General features: G+C 28.9%; 3 protein-coding genes across 3 annotated transcripts in view; 1 reads left to right on the forward strand and 2 right to left on the reverse strand.

Annotated features, from left to right (window-relative positions):
* LOC113385767 (calnexin-like) overlaps positions 1-1,018 on the forward strand; it is a gene marked incomplete at its 5' end in the record, with an annotated part of 6,053 nt that extends 5,035 nt beyond the window's left edge. Inside the window, 1 exon segment of the mRNA XM_026623605.1 lies at positions 833-1,018. Coding sequence (XP_026479390.1) covers positions 833-1,018 — 186 coding nt within the window.
* A 6,121-nt stretch (positions 1,019-7,139) lies between these two features.
* LOC113385769 (molybdopterin synthase catalytic subunit-like) lies at positions 7,140-8,204 on the reverse strand. The gene has a single exon (XM_026623606.1). It carries the CDS (start codon positions 8,202-8,204, stop codon positions 7,140-7,142), a length of 1,065 nt encoding a protein of 354 aa, XP_026479391.1.
* Positions 8,205-16,133: 7,929 nt separating this feature from the next.
* Positions 16,134-21,794, reverse strand: LOC113385770 (structural maintenance of chromosomes protein 4-like). The gene is made up of 5 exons (XM_026623607.1): positions 21,758-21,794; positions 21,133-21,380; positions 18,409-18,592; positions 16,597-16,778; positions 16,134-16,317 (listed from the first exon to the last, which is right to left on the reverse strand). The coding sequence occupies exons 2-5, from the start codon at positions 21,267-21,269 to the stop codon at positions 16,134-16,136; spliced, it is 687 nt and encodes a 228-aa protein (XP_026479392.1). The 5' UTR covers positions 21,270-21,380; positions 21,758-21,794.
* Positions 21,795-21,994: the final 200 nt, after the last annotated feature.

Consider the following 21,994-nt stretch of genomic DNA (forward strand, 5'->3'; position numbering starts at 1 on the left):
ATAACTTTCGAATGCAACTTGCGAATATGTTTAATTACTTGTAAATATACTGTAACAATATATATATATATTGTTATATATATATTATATATATTATTATTATATATATATATACAATATATACATGGTCTGTTCAAAAAGTACCCGGAATTACTAATAATTAAATTTCGCGGGTCTGGAGTGTCTGATTGTCAAAATTTTTTTTTAATTGTGTTGGTATACATGCCCCTAAAGTATGATGAAAATTTCAGCTATATTCACTGTTTACTTTGTCTGTGGTAGTCGCTAAGGTTCGACGTGTTTTTCTGAGCTCGGCGATTTTTACAATGGAAGAATTGAAAAAGTCAAAGAATTTGTATTAAATTTTGCGTAAAAAATGAAATAAAGTGTTGCAAAGTGCAAAAATTCACCAGATATGGCTCCGTGTGACTTTTTCCTATTCCCAAAGTTGAAGAGACCCATGAAAGGACGGCGGTTTTCCTCGATTGAAGAAAATCGCCGAGAGTGCTCAAGGACATATCAAAAAGTGAATATCAAGGGTGCTTCGAAAATTGGAAAAAACGCTGGCATAAGTGTATTATATCTGGGGGGGACTACTTTGAAGGGGACCACATTAATGTAGACGAATAAATAAATATTTTTTTGAAAAAACGAAAATTACGAAAACTTTTTGAACAGACCTCGTATATATTATATTTCGAAAATAGCTGGCGCCGTTTCTGTAATCTCCACATGTAAAGTTTTATCAAAATTCTCCCAACGTAATGCATTATAATACATAATTATAATTCAATAAGCCACAATGAAAATACGATTCAATTTTTCATTTCAGATAATACCAGGAAGCATTCAGAGATCGTCGAAACGACATGACGCCAGTAGCAGGATGAGGCCTGCCTCCGATCCAATCAATTTACCTTTTGATTATGTAAAAAATGTTGTCGGAAGTCAAACGGTAAGAAAATCTCATACTGATACATATTTCCCATTTGGGCCCCCCTCAGGATTAGTGGAGTAGAGGGATATACTGCTATTTCATTTACATATACTTTTTTAATTTGAGTAAACGATCCAGAATAACTTCGAGAAAGATTAAAGTTAGCGAATTGGATTTTTTGGCGAAAACATAAACTATTGAATACAAATAATGTTTATTTATAACTTTCAGAAAATTTTACGCTGGTTACACAATGAACAAAGAATATATAAGACATACAGCATTTATTATCTATAGTTTTTCTTATTGAGCTTAAATTCAAATCAAAATTTTCAGTTTTAAATGTGAGGACACACTTGGATTTTCACCATTTAATAAAAGCTGGTTGTGAAATAATATTTTTTGAACAAATAAAATTATTTAGACAAAAAAACATGTAACAATATTTCCAAAAACAATACAGTAATACTAAAGATGCATAAATAAAACCAAACCATAAAAATAAATTGTAATTGTTGCATGTTGAATAACGCATCGCTTTCATCAAGTGACATATTTTTTATGAAAGGAAGTGAGTTTTTCTTAAACATATCATCTCTCCATTTATTTATTAATCCACTCTCAAAAATGCTTGACAAAATCCAATCGAATCGTTTCAGAAAAGGTAAATTTTTGGCTGCCGACTTTGTGACATAATTTTTAGGAAATATTTCATAAGGCATTAAGTGAATACGTTTCTTATTGGATTTATCGCCGCAATTAATCAATTGGTATTGTCTTGCATGTACATCGTCTATGAAAAATGCAGATGTTTTATGATTGCATACATCTCTAATAGCATCGTCATTATTTTCAATTAGTCTACTCATAATGTTTGGCGATAAATGACCCGATTCTATTTTAGCATTCAAAATTGACTTGAGGAAATTCATTAAAGGTGATATGGTTGTCAAAGATAAATCGGTAGCGTCTAGTTCTTCCCAGGTATTAATATCGTAAATGTTTTTTGGGGTAGTTATACTACTTACTATATTTGCTTGAAATATAGAAGTTGTAATTAATGAAAAATATAATAATGTCATTACTATAGGGCTTTGATTGCATCGTGCATTATATGTTTGCGATACTAATAAACTTGTTCCAATAACTTTTATAATGAGCTCTATACAGCTTTCGCCTCTCACAAATGCAAATAGTTTTTTATTTGCAATGTCTAAAATTTTCCATGTAATAATTATGAGAATGTACGTAAAAATAAACATTAGTAGATTATTAATGCCTAAGCTTCGAAGTAATAATTCTCCATAATTTTCATATATCTTTGCCATAACAAATGTAAACCTAACTTCGATTATTGGTTTCAGTAGCACTACATTTGACCAATTGATAGCTTGCAATCTTCTATTCTCCATAATAAAATCGATATTTCCCAGCTCCATCTGTTCCCAAGATCCTTTGAACGATGAATTTGAAAGATAACTCTCATAGGCGCACATTGAAATAGGCAAATACACTTCTTTAAAATTCATTGACTTCTGTAAAGCTGCAAACGTCTGGTCAACATTTGGTCCAACTGTTACATTGTTTTCTAGAGATGCAACCTTTAAATGAAATTCGCAAGTTTTCAAAGGATACCCATGCAAGTTATGAAAACGTTCTTCTAATCTTTTTTTGATGCCAAATATGCCACTGGACCCGTCATTTAATACAATATCAGTTACAGACCCTCTTTTACCGCCAATAACTAAGAAGGGTTGATAAAACGATACTTGATGTTTTATTTGTTCTTTTTCGTTAATATTGTGATATTGTAGAATAATCACATCAAGCATATAATAAATTTTCCAAGCTCGTTCAAGTAAATCCTGAATCGATTGTGCTTGCAACTTGGACAGCATCACAATGATAGTAGATTGCGGAGATTTTTTTCCAATATCTAGCTATAAATGCTCCACAAAATATTGTGTATCTGATATTATTATATAACTTCTTGTCATATCAAATTTTATGTCACCAAGGCGGGGTTTTATGTTCCTAATAATGTATAAATGAATTGATATTTGTGGGATATTGATTGCATTTTCATTACTTACTCAGCTGATTTTAAAACGGTGTTAATCGCTGGCAAATTTAAAATTCCTTTGTATAAGTGGTTGAATGTATCAAATAATGGCTTCGAAATAGTATCTTTTTCGCATATTATCTCAACATCATACAACTTCTGCAAAATTTCAACATTACATAATGGATGTAATTTCATAAAAACGATAAATGATTTGAATGAGTTATCAATCATGTAAATAGTATTTCGTAAATACTTCGAAATTTTAAGAACAGTTTTACATATTTTATTTATATACCATGTTATAAAATATATCGTCTAAATAGTTCTGTATTAGCAATTCTATAATAATTTATTCTATAGATAAAATCAATTTTTACCTTCATCTGATTTTTTAAGAATGTTACAATGTGATTAAAATTTTGTATATATACATTTTCGGCTATTTTTATATCACCGCTGGCATTTTTGTTCAAAATTATTATTGAATAAAATATTAGTATTTTCATCAGCATTTTTAACTATTCAGTTAGGTTTGCTGTTTTAAATTATTTGTATTTAGTAGATCCTTCAAATAACAATAAGCGTATTATGCATACGTGCAATATATATTATATGCATTTAATTTCACAGATGCATTTCAAATCAAACGTAGTTATTATTGCTAAAGCTTTTACCTAAATTATCTATTTTTCATTATGCTGATATTTGTATGGATTCATGTTATTAATATTCGTATTGATCTATTGATGCATATTATAATATATGCATAATAATTAATTTTTATTTATACACTTTTATTTTGCATATGGTAGTCTGATGAGTCCAAAAAATCTTTTGGACTTTTCATTCTTAAACTATATACATACAATGTAAACAAATATTGTTTAAGTTTTTTGAATAGCTATTATTAATTATGAGTTTTAAACTTCTGAACTAAAGGTCTTTTTCTTCATTGTTTTCATTTATTTTAATTAACTTCCCGTACGGTAAGTTATAGTAATTGCAAAAAAATCGAAAATGAAATTTTTTATATATCTTTACGTTTAAAAGGTTTTTGAACATTCTGGCATACCTTAGAAAAATGGATGTATGTGTATGTGTGTGCGAATACAAATTTTCGTCGACGATTTTGGGAACACCGAAAAGGTTTTTGAACATTCTGGCATACCTTAGAAAAATGGATGTATGTGTATGTGTGTGCGAATACAAATTTTCGTCGACGATTTTGGGAACACCGATCAACCGATTTGAATAATTAAAAAAAACATTCGATTCGTATTGATAATGGGGCGTGCTGATTAGCTTTTGGCGAAGCAGGTTCAGCCCGTTCTAAAGCCGGCCACAGACGTAACTGTATACTTGCGCAACTGAATGAATGCGCAACCAGGCGTATTTTCACAGCGCCCACAGACGGTTCAAGTTTAAGCCGGCCACAGACGTAACTGTATAACTGCGCAACCTGCGACTTGCACATGTATTCTGTAGCGTCTGTGGCGTGTTTTTTGCGCAACTGGACAGACTGGTGCAAGCGAGTAGACATGAGCACTTTTCGATTATTTTAATTGCGCAATCGTTCAAGTCGGCAAGTTCATTCGTTGGCCGCGTGTGGCAGCACATGTCTCGTTACTATTTTACTTTGTAGCGAATTCATAATACAAGATTATGAATATATCGACAATTAAAAGTTATTAAATTAGCCCTATGAACACTTTGAATTCTCTTCTGATGCTGTAAATATACAAATTAATAAAAAAAATATATTTTTAGGTTATGTTTTGACATTTATTATTTGACATTTGTGATATGCTTGCGCAAGTACTTGAACATAAACTTGAACCGTCTGTGGGCGCTGTGAAAATACGCCTGATTGCGCATTCATTCAGTTGCATAAGTATACAGTTACGTATGTGGCCGGCTTTATGTTCAAGTACTTGCGCAAGCATATCACAAATGTCAAATAATAAATGTCAAAACATAACCTAAAAATATATCTTTTTTATTAATTTATGCATTTACAGGATCAGAAGAGAATTCAAAGTGTTCAGAGGGCTAATTTAATAACTTTTAATTATCGATAACTTCATAAACTTGTATTATGAATTCGCTACAAAGTAAAATTTAAAACGGGACATGTGCTGCCACACGCCCGCCACACGCGGCCAACGAATGAACTTGCCGACTTGAATGATTGCGCAATTAAAATAATGAAAAAGTGCTCATGTCTACTCGCTTGCACCAGTCTGTCAAGTTGCGCAAAAAACACCCCACAGACGCTACAGAATACATGCGCAAGTCGCAGGTTGCGCAAGTATACAGTTACGTCTGTGGCCGGCTTAAAGATACGGGCAAAACGTGCCAAAAACGGTAACTCAGTTTTTAGGAGAACAGAGCGTCCGATTTTAATAATTTAAAAAACATTTTACTTGTATTGACGTACGGCAAGATGAAGGACTGATTGAATTTTTGGGAAGGCAGGTCCAGCGGTTAGAGACTCTCTATAAAAATAAGTCAGAAAATGTCATTTGGCGGTCATAAATGTTTATTGGACATATGTGCATCAAATTATCAGATATTTTATAGAGATTTTAATAGTGTGTACACACTTTGTGTAATTTTTTTCGGGTTCTGTACCAAGATTTTTAATACAGCAATTTGCCTTAAGGCACGATGCCATGCACCCCACTAGTTTTTTCATCACTTTATTCAACGTCTCGGGGACATGGGATCTCCCCTCCTTCTGGAACTTTAAGAATAACAATTTTTCAATTCAAACACTCGACATGCAACAAAATTCACTAATGAATTTGATGAATTTTTAAATAAGTTTTTAGTGAGTTTTGATGTTTAGTTGAGTGTTTGAATTGCAAAATGGTTGTCATTAAGTTGCTGAAGAAAGGGACATATCCCAAATCACCGAAATGTTGAAAATAATAATAGAAAAAAATTAAATATAAACAGAGAGGAAAGGATGCTATTAACTTAGTTTAAGAGTCATATTTAATAATAGCTATCCAGAAAACTTAAACAAATAATGCAAATTAGCCTAAATGATTGAATGATGGTCCTAATGTTTGATGAGTGTAGGTAATGCAAAAAATATATTTTTCAGATGAATTCCTCAATGGTTTCGAAGTCGCAAGCTGTAAAACCCGATCTTACTTATAGTGGTCTCGATCGAGTGATTGCAGACTCTTTTATTAAATCATATAATAAACCAGAATCAAACGCAATAACGGATACTAATACAAACCTGAACGCTGATTTATGATATTAACAAGACGTGAAAAAAGAATGTTAACATTCTTATAATTAGAAATCAGATGCAATCTACAAAACCTTCCTTAGCCGGTGCAATATAATGAATGTCGATAAAGTTATTTCAAAAAACCTATTACATATTAAAACAATTTGTCCATTTAGTGCGATAACACTTTACTATTAATGTATTCATTTTTCAGTTAACTAAAAATTAAAATACTTTTCAAAATTGTAAAAGTTTACATAGTAGTTTTCATATATATATATATATATATATATATATATATATATATATATATATATATATATATATATATGTGTGTGTGTGTGTATATTTATTAGTTCAATATATTTTATCATAGTACCGCTTGATTTAATTGACTTTAAAAATATGATTGATTTTGTATATTATTTTAGATCTTAAACCATTTGATATTATTTTATGGGTTAATACAAACTGTAATAATTATTAAATATAAATATTAGGAATGGCATTCTCTTCTTTTTAGATTTTTTGGACATTGTATAAACTATATATATGAAAGAACCTATCCTCATACCAACACATTGCATAGGCAGTGAAAATTATAAGGCAAATAGAATGTATTTTGTTGTAAATTGGAAATTAACTTTTATATAAAACTTTATAGTTTTATGTATATACTTTATAGTTTATATTGAGAATATTTTTATATATATAAGAATATATAAATTCTGTTAATTTTATGAAAAATCATAAACCACTTATTAAAAAATATATATAAATAAAAGTTTTCTATTAATGCAAAATATTTTATTAGATACTAATTTGTTTTATTAATAATAATGTATTTATATATATATATATATATATATATATATATATATATATATATGATATTACATATCAGAATGATAACTAGAGTCAGTTTTAACTTTTTTCTTGATTTCTGATATTTTATTATGTAAATCTTCCATGCTGTATTTAGTTCTAGTATGAAATTTGATATTCTTATTGAAATTTGTGTATTTGTCTATCTGTTGAGGTAACTTTGCAGAATCATTTTTCCAGAAGTTGGAGTATTCAGGAGAAATTGAATCTAATTCTAAAATTCTGTCCTCTATATGTTTCAATCTAGCATATATATCAGAAGACAAGGGACGATCCACACCAACATGCTTCTCACAATTTGTGATACGCTCATTAACTGAAATTGGCAAGTCAGAAGTATGTTTACTAATACATTCATCAATATTAGTTGAGGACTTTGAAATTTGGGGTCCCCATTCATTTACTACTTTATGTATTTTCAAATGACTTTTTGAGTCCGATCTTTTCCATAGAACTGCATCAACTCTTGCACACTGATTCTCATTGGAAATGTTTTGCTTAGAAGCTTTCATTAAATTAATTTGAACAAATTCCTTAATATTTCTTTGGTTTATGGCTGTCCTTTTCATTTGAATGAAGTTTTTAATCCTTCTATTAATTTCAAAATTATTGGCTTTGATTTGAATTAAATCCGGGGATACATCATCAATTTCAACTAAATCATGATTTAATTTATTCTGATTTTTGTATTGAATATTGCCATAAGTATCATCTATGAAATCTGATGGATCAAATGATTTAATTTTATTTACAGCGAACTGAATAACATCTGCAGCATCTGACACGGATGATGAACTAACAGCTACAATAAAGCTAATTTCATTTATATTTAATAACCCTATTTTTTTGTATATGGCAATGTGCAGTATACTTTTCCATTTAGAACGAATTTCAAAACAAGTGTGATGAAAATAATTTTTAAATTGATCATTTTCTGTTTCATCATCAAAACTTTGCATAATAACTTTATTCCTTTCAACAAATAGAAGGTCAGAACTGGAATCTGTATGTGATACAAGATCATTCACTTCGGACACATTTAATGCATCCTTGGAACACTTAATAAAATTCATTAATGCTGTCTTAAAATAAACGAGACACTTGTAAATTGATAAGTGCTTAATAGCCAATAGCGAACTTGATTAACGTGAATTTAATTTAAAATCAAATGTGCGATTGTGTTACAAATAAATAAAAATCAGAAGTAAATAAATTTAATTTATATACATAACATGCAAATGTTATACTTGATTATGAGAATATAACCTCATTTTTTATATTGTGGAAGAAGACCTTAGAACATCTAGAATTAGTCAAGAGGCATTCAATTTCGCTCTGTCGAAACAAATCAAATAGTCACAAAAACCAAATTAATGGACAATGGCTTGAAAACATGGTAATCAGCATTGTTTATTAATCGTAATCACAATTTGTTCATCGAGGAATACATTATTATTGTCTAGGGTTGAATATATGTGTAAAGGTGCATCCACACCTCACGAACGATAACGAACAAACATGACGAACAAGAAGATACAGAAAAACAAACACGAACACGAACGAACGCGAATAATTCCAAACAATGCTAAAGCCATAGATAAACAAGTAAGCCTCAAAGCAGTGAGGGCTTGAATCTTTTTGTTCGAGGATGTCCCGTGAAACGTCAGATTTATTATTTAAAGTGGCGGGAAAGAGAAACATTATTTAAAGTCATTAAATTTACAAAATTTGTCAATAACAGCAATATCTTTAAAGGTGCGTCCACACCTAACGAACGAAAATAAAAGAACGTACCAGAACGAACGACAACAGCATAGTGTGGATGCCACAACAATCACGAACGAACATAAACAAACATGGCGAGCAATGTTCCGCAACTTGTCGGTACATCAAAGGAAATTGTTCGTTCATGTTTGTTCTCGTATGTGCAGTGTGGACGCTACCACGAATATAGACAAACATTTTTATTTTTTGATGTAAAAATGTGCAGTCCTGCATTAGTTTTTGTTGTGTTTATAATAAGATATTGATGTTATTGACAAATTTTGTAAATTTGATGACTTTAAATAATTTTGCTCTTTCTCGCCACTTTAAATAATAAATCTGACGTTTCACGGTACATCCTCGAACAAAAAGATTCAAGCCCTCACTGCTTTGAGGCGTTTGTTTGGAATTTTTTGCGTTCGTTCGTGGTCTTGTTCGTTCTTCTTTGTATTTTCTTGTTTGACATGTTCGTTCGTGTTCGTTCGTTAGGTGTGGATGCACCTTAATAAACACAACATAAACTAATGCAGGACTGCCATAGACCTTATACAATACAAATTGTATAAGGTCTATGAGGACTGCACATTTTAACATCAAAAAAGAAAAATGTTTGTCTACATTCGTGGTTATGATTTTAAAGCAATGTGTATAGTCTTGGATATGTTATATGAATATATAAGGTAAAAAGGCAAAGTGTACATATTTCTACATTTTTTATATAAAAATGTAAAAGTGTAAAATCTACAATTTTTATATGAAAAATTATCTATACTCTTCTTTTATCTATGAATTTATCTATCACATATCTAAAGAATTTGCTCTTTTTACCGTATATATTCATATCACATATCCAAAGACTATACACATTGCCTTCTACTGTATATATTCGAATAGGTGAATTTCACAATGTTTTAAATTTCTATTTGAATTTCGCGCTTTAAATTATACAAGTGGCCACAGACTATTTGACACATGTTGCTAACTTTAATTGCTTCGATTGTCAACGAAATTTTCGTGAATTAACATGTTCTTGCGTTAATTAAGACTTTTTAATTAAATCTTTGATTGGATTCTGTTAATTTGTACATCAACTCGTTTAATTAATTTAGCAGATAATAATGATATAGGAAATTCATCGCGAAATGTTCATAAAAAGTAAAAAAATTGGGTGTGTTGTCGAAGTACCTAGGTGTACCTTGAATAGTTTGATAAGTATCTCTTTCAGGGTCTCGATTTTAAATCAATTTTATAATTAAACCATTTTTTCACAGCGTCAATGTATCCTTCAATTATATACATGCAATTATCAATATTATAATTTATATATGTGTTTTTGTAGGTTACACTTGAGTACAATTTATTTACAGCGCCAATGTATCCTTTAATTATATACATGCAATTATCAATAGTATAATTTATATATGTGCCTTTGTAGGTTATACTTAAGTACTTCTACCACATATCTGTTTTTATCGAATTCTAAATTCACGAAAGTCTCTAATATAAGTTTTGTGTCGCGTAATTGTGTAAATATTTTACTCGGACAATAGCTACAGGTCAAATAGACTTGTAAAAGACTAAAGTTATGTACTGGTTCTAAAGTAGTGATTTTGTGTCGAGTACTTGAGATTTCTGGCAGATGCTCCAGAGGTGGTTCCAGTAATGACCCAATGTTTTGGGAGCTGCTGCAGAGGATATCTAACAATGTAAGTGCAAAGCATGTTTTATACATAGCGAATCAAAGAATATTTTTCTAGAATTATATACAGATCTGTTGCACCTTTTGTGTTTTAAATATTCAATATTTAACTTATATATGTATAATATATATATATATATATATGTATATATATATATATATATATATATATATATACACAACTAAGTCTGTTTTTACACGGTCTTTTTGTACACGGTTTTGATATAACACGGTTTGAAAATTGAATATTTTTAATATTTTCACAGGATTTTATTCCATTTAGCACGATTTGAAATTTTATGTACTTAAATTTTTTTTGTCAAATTCGATTTTTGCGAAGTATGTTCATATCACAAAAAAGTATTTATGAAAGAAAAAAGTCTGAAACCATCGATAGTATCGATAGTTGGCGAACACTAGCTTAAAGATTTAAGTGAATTCCCCTTTAGCGCGTACAAACAATTTTACTGGTCAAAGCAAATGTGAATAGCAATAATTTAATTCTTGTTCTAAAAATTCTTGTTTTTCACCAATTTTAATAGGTTTTAGAGATTAGGAACAAATCACCCATTTTGTATAAGATCAATGTCTTTTTTTACACGTTTTTTTTTTTACACGGATTCTTCTGGAACCAATCTCCGTGTAAAAACAGACTTAGGTGTATATATATATATATATATATATATATATATATATATATATATATATATGAATTAAGTTTTTCTTAATTTTGAATTTAAAGCAGTCAAATGATTTTGAAAATCTTTACTCCAACACAATATTGTTTGTCGTCTTTAGTGAAACTATAATTTCAATAGAAATTCATAAAAAGATATTACTTATAACTTATGTTCTGAAAGGAGTTTACAATTATTGACCTAGTTTGTGTTACATGCTACATTTTATGTTTGTATCAATAATATTTCTTATTAATTATGTATTTAACGCTTGTTTTTCATATTAAATGAAATTAATAAATGAAAATTAATTTGAAGGTGCCTTGAGAACTTGTCACTTTGTTATTCAATATCATTTATAAAGCAATCTGTATATATTTTAGTGGAATATTTACTGACTCGTGCATTATTAATATAATTATATACATATATCTGCTGAAAATATTGTTTATATCATAATATTCGAGTCAATATCATTTTTTACATAGTATACTTTATACAATCTTTTTTTTGTTCAATGAATATAATTATGCAAATAAAAGATTTTAAATTAATTTGGCAGATATATGTGTAAAAGACTTAAGTTCTTATTTAATTTGTTATGGGGAATACATGTTGATTCAGTCTTTTTTTATTTATTTATACAAGTGCCTTTATATATGTTCTAAATCAATATTAAACAATAAAATTTGTACTTCTCGTATGTATCAATTACATTGAAAGTAATTTATTATATTACAATTCCATAAATAGTCAATCACAAATTTTTTGTTCTATGAATAGCAGATTTTGTGTGGAATTCAGAATTATGATTCATATTAAATTTTTGTTACCAAATTATTAGTTAACCAATACAGCTTTTTGAATGCATTGATTACTTGTTCGTTGAAGTGGCCCTAGCACCCCTCCTTATGTAACCCTTAAATTGATGGTATTTTGTTACAAATTACAAATTACAAATTCACTTTGTTACAAAAATTTCTTTCTTATAACACCTCTTGTTCATTATTCTACGGAAACAATTTTTAAAATTACATTTCTAGTATCAAGAATCATGTGTCTTCCCTGTAGCGACATTGTCTGCATGTACATTCTTATTTATGGAAAATACGATTGTTGGTTTTGATCAAAATATTTCAAATACTCAATACAATTTACCAAATTGTTAATTAAATGCAGCTTTTAAAAGTCTTTTATTGTAGTTTTATTTTAAATTTATTCAATTATATTGCTGCATAGCTAAATGATAGATTTTTATTCTTTTATTACTGAAAACAATTTTGATCAAGACTTGCAATCGAAGTTTTAAATAGTTGACTTGAATGATTAGACAAAACATAATTTTGTTTACGAGTTTATTATTCGATTCAAGTTGTAAAAATTATTTAACTCAATTTTTAAAGGATAACAATCAGCTTTAAACAGTTTTGAAGTTTTTAATGTTCAAATTTTTGAACTTTTTTTATTATTTCATTTTACAAGTTTTATTGAATTTCTCTTAAGGCTTTATTGAATTTCTCTTAAGGCTTAAGGCTCTCTTAAGGCTTATTGAATTTCTCTTAAGGCTCCAATAATTTGTATATTATTCAAGTCAACCATATTTGTTTTTGTCTCGATTAATTGTAAAGGTTTCACATGTTTTATCAAGTCATATAAACAATTTTGATTCGATTAATATCACTTCATTTTATCGATTAATTAAATAATTCTTTCAACGAATTTTTTTTTTCTAAGTCCTTTCAGATAATTTTTTTTTCTAAGTCCAAATTTTGTGAAACCTTTTCGATTAAGACAAACGAGTTATTTATGCATGCTATATTATCCCAAAGCCAACATTCGAATGAATGAGACCCACATTGAAAATTTCATAACGAGAAAATTTTATTGGGGCAAAGTTAAAAATTTTAACTAAGTCCCAGTAATTTTTTCTCGTTGTGAAAATTTCAACGTGGACTTCATTTCATTCGAGTGTTGGCTTTGGGAATTGGTGTGAGGGAACACTAAAAAACATAAAAAAGTTTCAACGTTGAACAGAAAAGAGAAATTTTTATCTGGGACTTAGGGGGTTTTTTTAGGCTTCCCACCTCTTCCTTCTCCCTCTTCCTCCTTCTTTTTCCCCTTTTTTCGCTTTTTTTTCATATTTTTTTCCTTTTTTGGTGTTGTTCTTTCACATGTTGTGGTATTTTTTGAAGATCTTTGGGTTCGGCATGCATCGTCCGCAATGTGTCTCTCTGTGTGTAACCTCTCGCATCATGAACCTCAGGTTGACCATCACTTCGCGTGTATGTTTCAGGACCTTCGCGCGTCTGCCAACAGCCAGCCACCAGCACTGCTCCATTTTTTCTGCTTCAGAGTTGGTCGTCGTCGTCTCCAGCTGGATTCGATCCATCTCACTTTGTGCCTCCAGAGTGATGTCACCGAGTATGCGGTCACCTTAACCACTCGGCTATTTGATATATTGATTATAATAGTTATTTTTATATTCTTATCATGTATTAATATTGAATTTTAATAAAGTATATATATCATACACATCTCTCTTATTCATCACCTGCCTCTACCCTTCTCTTTTCCCCATTCTTCCTCTACCTTCGTCATCTCTCTCTTTATATATCTCTCTTACAGTCAAGTGCGAACCTTGAGTTTTTCAGAAATATTCTAAGTGTCAAGGTCGAAATGCGCCACCTGAATTTATTATTTTGAACTATTATTTGACAATTATGAAAAACTAGATATTCGATTTTTCAAACCTATTTGAGGATTTGAACCAACGAACATTGAGCAACGTAGTGGTAACTTAACGATCTCGGCCAATTTGTTACACAGAACCTCTCCCATACTGTATTAATATTGGATTAATATTGGATTTGAATAAAGCATATATATCCTACACAGAACCTCTACCCTTCTCTTTCCCGCGTTCTTCCTCAACCTTCGTCATCTCTTTATATATCTCTCTCGGATTTGAACCGAGAAACAACGACCAACCGTAGTGGTAACTTAACGACCTCGGCCAACTGGTTATGCAGAACCCTTTGCTATTTGCCAAAATATAAAGTGTTATTTTTAAATGAAAGATATAAGTTTCCTAAAAATATGTGGTTTCGAGCGAGCAAATAGCCGAGGTCGTAAACATGCGGTTTAGGCCAGCGATAGCAATATATATGCATATATATATGTGTATATATATATATATATATATATATATATATATATATATAAGAAATAGTAGGAGAATAATTTTTAATAAATTCGTATTTACGCCTGGTTAGCAGTAAACCAAACCTACTTTGGTGTAATTTAAAAAAATTACAACTTTTACTATTTTTCCCATACAAAACCGGTTTTTCAGGGGCAGCCAAAATTGGCCAAAATCATGACTTTCAAAAGCAATTTTAAGACCCTTAATGAATGAAATTGATAATTTTAATGAATGAATTGTGTAGACTAAGGTACAATCTTTATACCAAACCAAAAAAATTACAAATTTATCATCAGCTTCATAGTTTAAATCAGCTTCAAAGTTGTCAATTTTTCAAACTTCAAGTTGGTCGTAGGGGTGGAAGGATTTTTTTTTCCAAAAACCGATTTCAAATTCGGAATCAGCGCCTCGAAAACTATCAGAATCGGTCAAAACATTTTGATAATTGCGAAAAACAATTTCATTTCATTAGTAAAATTTTGATTTTGCAACCAAAGATTTCGATTTTTCGGAGGATGTATGTGGATTTATCTAAAAATGGATTACATTTTCGAATTCAGCGATTCAAAATCTATCAAATGCAATCAAAACATTTTGAAAATCGCAAAAAAAACTTTTTTAAAAAAAATCGATTTTGCAACAAAAGATTTTCATTTTTCGCGGAGTTTATGTGGATTTATTCAAAAACGAATATCATTTTTAAAATCAGCGTCCCAAAAATCTTTTGGAATCAGTCAAAACATTACGAAAATTGTAAAAACAAATCCATTTTTTTGCTAAAATTACGATGTTACAACCAAAGACTTCGTTGTTTTGCAGTGGTACACGCCCTGAAAGCTCATCAAACAGGATAATTTCGTCCTTTTCATCAAAAAGACTTTGTCCAATTAGTTGTTGATTATATTTTTCTATCCACGGATTTTTTAACAAAGTTATTGCCGTTTTATTTTTATGAAATATTCAAAAATATTTATACATATAGAGTTTTTCCAAAAAAAAAATTTTCCCCAAAATTTTTTTCCAAAAATTTTTTCCCCAAAGTTTTTTCACAAAAAATCATAGTCCATGGTTTTCCCCAAAATTTTTTTTCCAAATCATTAATTATTATGAAATAGATTATAGTAATTTTAATCGTACAATTTTATGGATTTTTTTAAACAATCAAATGGTTCAAAAGAAAGTGTTTTTTGTAAATAATTGAAAATAACTTTTTTTTAAAATGGTGATGGTTAAAAATTATGAAAATAAAAAAAAAAATACCAATTTACGAATTTAATAATAAAAAAAAAAAACTTACTGTTAAAGTTTCGCATAAAATCTAAGAAAATAGAAATAATACCATCCCATCAAGCTGGCCAGGAACGAGATGACACTGACCACGATGTGTTACGACAAAAAAAGTTTTTAAACTGAATGTTGGGTAAAAAATTATATGTTATCAACCGCTTAAGATGCTTTAGATACATATATCCTGTTCTCTGCCCTCTAGCACAGGACCATATCAAACAATCCAATCGCATCCTACCACCAGTCATTACATTCAAAATAAAAACAAGATACTATAATATATATATACTTTAATATTTCATTTAAGTAATAAAAATATAAATTAGTGGAACTAACAATCTATTTTAAATATATATTTCGAATAAGAATAATATTATTGTATCTTTGTTTTCTTACTTGGGGGTGGTGAAGATGATGAAGATGATGAAATATCATTATCAATATTAGAAGTACTTTCATCACAAATAGGCATGATGATTGGATTTTCAATAAATATTTGGTTTTTCATTATTACTTCAACTAGATTAGAGTCTTCACGGGTGTATTGAAAATTTAATCTGAAAAGGATAAAATTAATTACAATATCAATTTTAATACATGTTAATTGTGTCTTTATATAATAAAGTAATTATACACATTTTAGGATTGATTTATATTTCTTCATATCTAACATAGATTATATGACTACATTTAAATCAAAACATATAATGAATAGATATAGAGTACTATCTTAATTTCAACTATGGTAATACAATGATATCAAAATCAAGCCTCTTTTACTAAGGACTAAAGATTTTAGCTTTAAAGATCTTAGAATAAAAGATTTTAGCTAATACTTACAATTTACGATTATTTGAAGGAGGATGCTCATTTGAATTTGGTTGAGTATTGTTATGTTGTTTATCACCATAAAGCCAGTGCAATCCTCCACTTTGTAGATTCCTACCAAGCGATTACATAGTCTAAACATTGATTCACGTAATGATATTACTATGAACTGTGTATGATCCGAAAGGTGCTGTAAGTATTACATTTTATAAAAAAATGATTCATCGATATTTGATAACACATAAAACAAATATAATTAAAAAAGATTAAATTACCTTGAAAATTTCTTTGATTTATTTACTCATTTAAGAAACGATTACATTAAAAACAACAACACAACATAAAGTTGCTTGAAACTTTTAACACTGTAATTTTAAAAAATCTGAATCTCAATTGCTTGGAGCAGAAGTATAACTTTCTGTAGTGATTCTATCTCAGTTTAGAAACATCATAATATATTAACCAATTTCATTCTTTTATTTATATTTTTTTACTGTTTTTATTATTAATTATAATTTTTATTATCCATTTAATGATATTTTTATTATTATGTGTTTATATTATTTATATTATAAATTATATTCTATGATAATAATAATAAATATAATCATTATTATTTTCAATATTATTGTAGTATTAACTTCCCCGAAGGAGAAGTTTATATTTTCATCAAAAAATCCGATTCGCTAATTTTATGTTTTCTCGACGTTTCAAGCCATTCTGAATCGAATGAGACCAAATTTAGAAAAAGCATGTATGTATGTGTGTGTGTGTGCGTGTGTGTGACCAGATTTTTTGCCGTAAATGGACGTTTTCTCAAAAACGGCTGGACCGTTTTCAAAAATTCAAAAGCCATTTGATGTATCTCAATGAGGACTATAGTTTGTCAGTTTTGTGCGACGATATGCCGAGCCGTTTCTATGAAAAGTGTTAAATGTTGATCGATGTTCGAAAGATATTAGTTAGGAATAATACTGATTAGTTTTAGGTGAAAATCTACCGAGCCGCTTTCTTATAATTAACTGTTGAAAAAAAATTTAAGCCGATTTTTATGGAACTTTGTTTGGCGATATATATATCATGGTCTTATAGAACTTACTGAAATATTAAGCCGATTTTTATGGAACTTTGTTTGGCGATATATATATCATGGTCTTATAGAACTTACTGAAATAAGTTACTTACTTACCTTACGACAAGTCGTTTAATTTTAAAAATTCATCAAAGTTTGAGAAAATGAGTAGTTTTTTTGACGTTTGCTAAAATTAAAATTAGACGATTTACTTACTTGGTATAACGCTAGGGTACATGGTCTCAATGCACATACTAAACCATCAAAGTCCTACGAAATCTGGTTCAATTATAAAAATTATTGATTTGTGAAAATTTGCTTTTAGAGAATACTCCGAGTTAACATGTTCGTTCGTTTTCAATTATGTGTAATAAATCCACTCGGAATACTTTAAATTACTCATGAATTAATTAATATTTTATAGATTGATTTATTGTTTATTTACACATATTGGGAAGTTCATGTATCTTGCCTCAAGGCAAAATACTAACACAAACTAGTTTTATTTTTGTTTACCACTTTTCTTTTTCTTTTTCATTACATAATTTTGGGTTCATGCTACATCATATAATAAGAATACATCTGCGCCTAAATAAATGTGCCTTATTAAAAAGTAGGTGTAGTATGAGAGGGTAATATTTTTATGTTCAAGTTGCAAATAAACATTTATAGTTCAGCCAAGTCACATTAATAAATTAATGATAAACAATTAATAATGTAAAATTGTATTGTTAAATTCACTTCTTACTTGTATTAAATTGCCCACAATAGTCACATTTCGAGTATCTAAAGCCGCATCTATTTCGTCCATAAGATACATCGGTGATGGCCGAAAATGGTGAATAGCGAATACAAAAGCTAACGAAGAAAGAGTCTTCTCTCCGCCTGAAAGCTGCATTATACTCCGCCATGATTTCTTAGGGGGGCGAATACTGCAGGAAAAATATATTTATTATTCACGTTTATCAAAATTTTGGAATTTTTTGTTCGGTAAGTTAAAATGACCTAAGCAGCGGTAGTAGATAAAAAAACCGTTATGCATATCCATTTTAATTTTAAAGTATTTAAATGTTAAAAAAAACTAATTTTTGAAAACGAGTTAACCCCTTAACTTACGATTTAGATTCGAAAATATCGGCCCAAAGTTGTTGAAGCAGACCCGGCGTTTGTGACTATTTTCCCTCATAGTGTACGGTTTATCACAAAAATAAAAATAATTTTGTGTTTTATAGTTTCGTATGAATAAATATTTTGTAATAGTTGCGTTCACGATAGCGGGCCGTGCCCGTAATGCTTCTGGCCCGAATATCGCCCGTAATATTAAATGACAATTCCTGCTTGTCATTTTAAGTTAAGGGGTAAATAAAAAAAGTTTTTGAGCAATTTGCATTTGAAGAAATGCAAATGTTATATCTTCTGAAAATATTGATGTTTCTGCATTTTTTGTTATTCAACCAACATTTGCAAATATAAAATATAATTGAAAAATCATGGCCAATAAAACACAACAATCAAAATTATTTGATATATATATATATATATATATATATATCTGAGTGGTTAGATATCAATTTATAAATATGAATAAACAGCGCTCTTGTTTGCACCAATTTATTAAATAAAATTAATTTTACAAACGTTGCGAGATTAGGTTTGTCTCATCATGTGTATTATAATTATAATCTAAAATATGAATGTAGCATAGTGTGTTAACTGTTCCAACTTGTTCTGCTTGTAAGCAAAAGAAACAATTGTAAAATTAATATTATTTAATAAACTAGTGCAAAAAAAGTGCTGTTTGTTCATATTTCATATTTATATATATATTATATATATATATATATATTGTTGTACACCCCTGATATTATAAGTTGCTAACCACTGTCATAATATTAGATTCCTAACAAGTCCAGACTGAAATCTTAGAACCCCTGAGCTTTAGCTGATATTAACGGTTCATATTAACTTTTCTCAGACTACTGCGTAGTAACTGACATTACACATTCTCTCACGAAATCATAAATCTACATCGACAATTCTCAGCAAGATCCTATTATCGACATTCCGCCTAGTTAACAATTCTCACCAAGTTCGCATGAATAACATTTTGTTTAATCAGCTAAATTCATTACTTTGTCCTTTTCGTTGTATAGAACATTCGAGACAATCCCCACTACGTTTCAAAGGATTTTAGTTTTAATAATTATGAAATAAATCAGTCTTAATCTGTCGGTCGCCGGGCAAACACTTCTCTTCCAATACCTCCGAGTTCCTTGTACTTAAAGTGAAATAAAGTGAAGTTTTTGAAATAGTCTTTTCATTTATCAATTTCAAGTATTTTCAGCAAGTGAGTTTTCAGGAAAGTCGGAAGGTCCAGAGCAACAACACCGATTTGCATATAGCGGCGCCAACACCCCTTTTCTGTTCATCAACGCGGTGTCCAACAATATATATATTATATATATATATATATATTATATATATATATGTATATATATATATATATATATATATATATATATATATATATATATATATATACACGCCAATCGGCTATATACATTTATAATTATATAGTAATATTAAAGCTAGAACTAAAAAAATATTTTGATGCCAAATAATTTAATCATAAGGGTCCGTTCAAGTATTACGTAAGCACTATAGGGGGGCGGGGGGTTTATTGATTTGCTTATTTTGCTTATTTTTGGTAAGAAATTTGCTTACTTTTGCTGACAAGGGGGCGGGTAAATGATTGTAATAAATCTGCTTACGTAATACTTGACGAATAACCCTAAAATACTTTCATACTTCATTTAAATTTATTTATTATATTAGTATCTTAGAGAGAATTGCAACTATTTGAATCATAGATGATGAATCAAGTAAGTATTGAATATAAACACATATAGTAGAGCACTGAAAACGAAACGTTTGATTGAATCTTTCGACTTTAGTTCCAAAATTTAAAAGTTAGAGCATTTTAAATCAGCAATATACATGAAATTACAACATACAGTTAACGTTCTTAACTAACTCATAAAATAAATACTAAATAGCAGTAGTTTGATATTTTCATGTAAAATTAACCATATAAACAAAAAATTAGAAATTCGATCTATTATTATAAAGATTTTCAAAGGCAAATAATGAAATTATAATAAACTTAATAAATATTATAATAAGCCCCAAAAAGCATAAGTATAAAGAATACAGTTTTTAACTTGGAAATTCTATTGGATAAATTATAATTTTTCTAAAGTGGAATATTTAAAATAATATTAAATCTCAGACAATTAGATGATTTTTTTTTGCTCAGTAATTAAATTAGGTTTACATACTAAGAAAATGGGTTTTATTTTTTAAATAAAAAAAGTTTATATTTCCCCTGTAAAATAACATATATCCAATCTAAATTAGTATAATTTCTTCGTGTATTTATATTTGAAGTTTGTTATAAAAATTAAATACTTACTTGAGTGTAACTCCCTTGGTAAATGGATTATAACTATCAACAAGATCAAGATCTGCATCTCCATCCAGTGAAAGCATTCTATAAAACTCTCGACATTTCATTGCAATAATGCCAAAACCTGTCATAAATTCATCCATTCTTCTCTCTTCCAGAGTATTTAAAAGTTCTTTTATTCTTTCCAGCTCACTAGTTACAAGAGATACAGCTTTTTGCGCATCCTCATCTCTTGCAATGCTCTCATTGAAAATCTAGAACAGATAATCTTTGTACTAAATATCTTATTAAGTATATGTTAATTTAAATCAAACGATAACTAAATCTTCTATTATCTCTATGTGTCTAAATATTTGGCTTGATTAAATCTTGTGCTTTACTAATTATTCAAGTTAATCAATTAACAATTGATCAATTATCAATTGTTAAATACATATTATTGCCATTATTATTTATTTTTGATGTTTCATCTTTATTTTCTGATGATGGTTTTCAATGTTACATACAAAATTACAAAAACATTTATACAAATATTTAAGTGCTTTTCTCTTGGTATATATATATATATATATATATATATATATATATATATAACATGCTATATACATATTATAATTAATATTATACATACATTAATTGCAGTAATATTTGGCTCAAGTTTGTTTTCTTTTATTTAGTTTCAGCATCATGAATTTGTTTTTCCACCTCATTAACATGAATATCAGCTAGCTCTTCGGCAGTTAATGTTTTAAAACATTCATCAACTAAATTAGTCAATGATGACTCATTTAATTTCAATTGATTTTTCTAAAATATAAGAAAAAATAATCAAAAAAATAAAAATATAAATTGTATATATATATACCCA

This window comes from Ctenocephalides felis, unplaced genomic scaffold, assembly GCF_003426905.1.
Source record: "Ctenocephalides felis isolate EL2017-DRISC unplaced genomic scaffold, ASM342690v1 CF-g0.4_SCAFFOLD_03571, whole genome shotgun sequence".
Classification (NCBI taxonomy): domain Eukaryota; kingdom Metazoa; phylum Arthropoda; class Insecta; order Siphonaptera; family Pulicidae; genus Ctenocephalides; species Ctenocephalides felis.

What these genes read in the sequence shown, in the direction of transcription:
- LOC113385770 (XM_026623607.1), bottom strand. Translation starts at nt 21,269, where the DNA reads ATGGATGAATTTATGACAGGTTTTGGCATTATTGCAATGAAATGTCGA. An exon ending in ACCAAGGGAGTTACACTCAA is followed by an intron (nt 18,593 to 21,132) that starts GTAAGTATTTAA and finishes TTTTTCCTGCAG; the next exon opens with TATTCGCCCCCCTAAGAAAT. An exon ending in CAAATAATCGTAAATTGTAA is followed by an intron (nt 16,318 to 16,596) that starts GTATTAGCTAAA and finishes TATCCTTTTCAG; the next exon opens with ATTAAATTTTCAATACACCC.
- LOC113385769 (XM_026623606.1), bottom strand. Translation starts at nt 8,204, where the DNA reads ATGAATTTTATTAAGTGTTCCAAGGATGCATTAAATGTGTCCGAAGTG.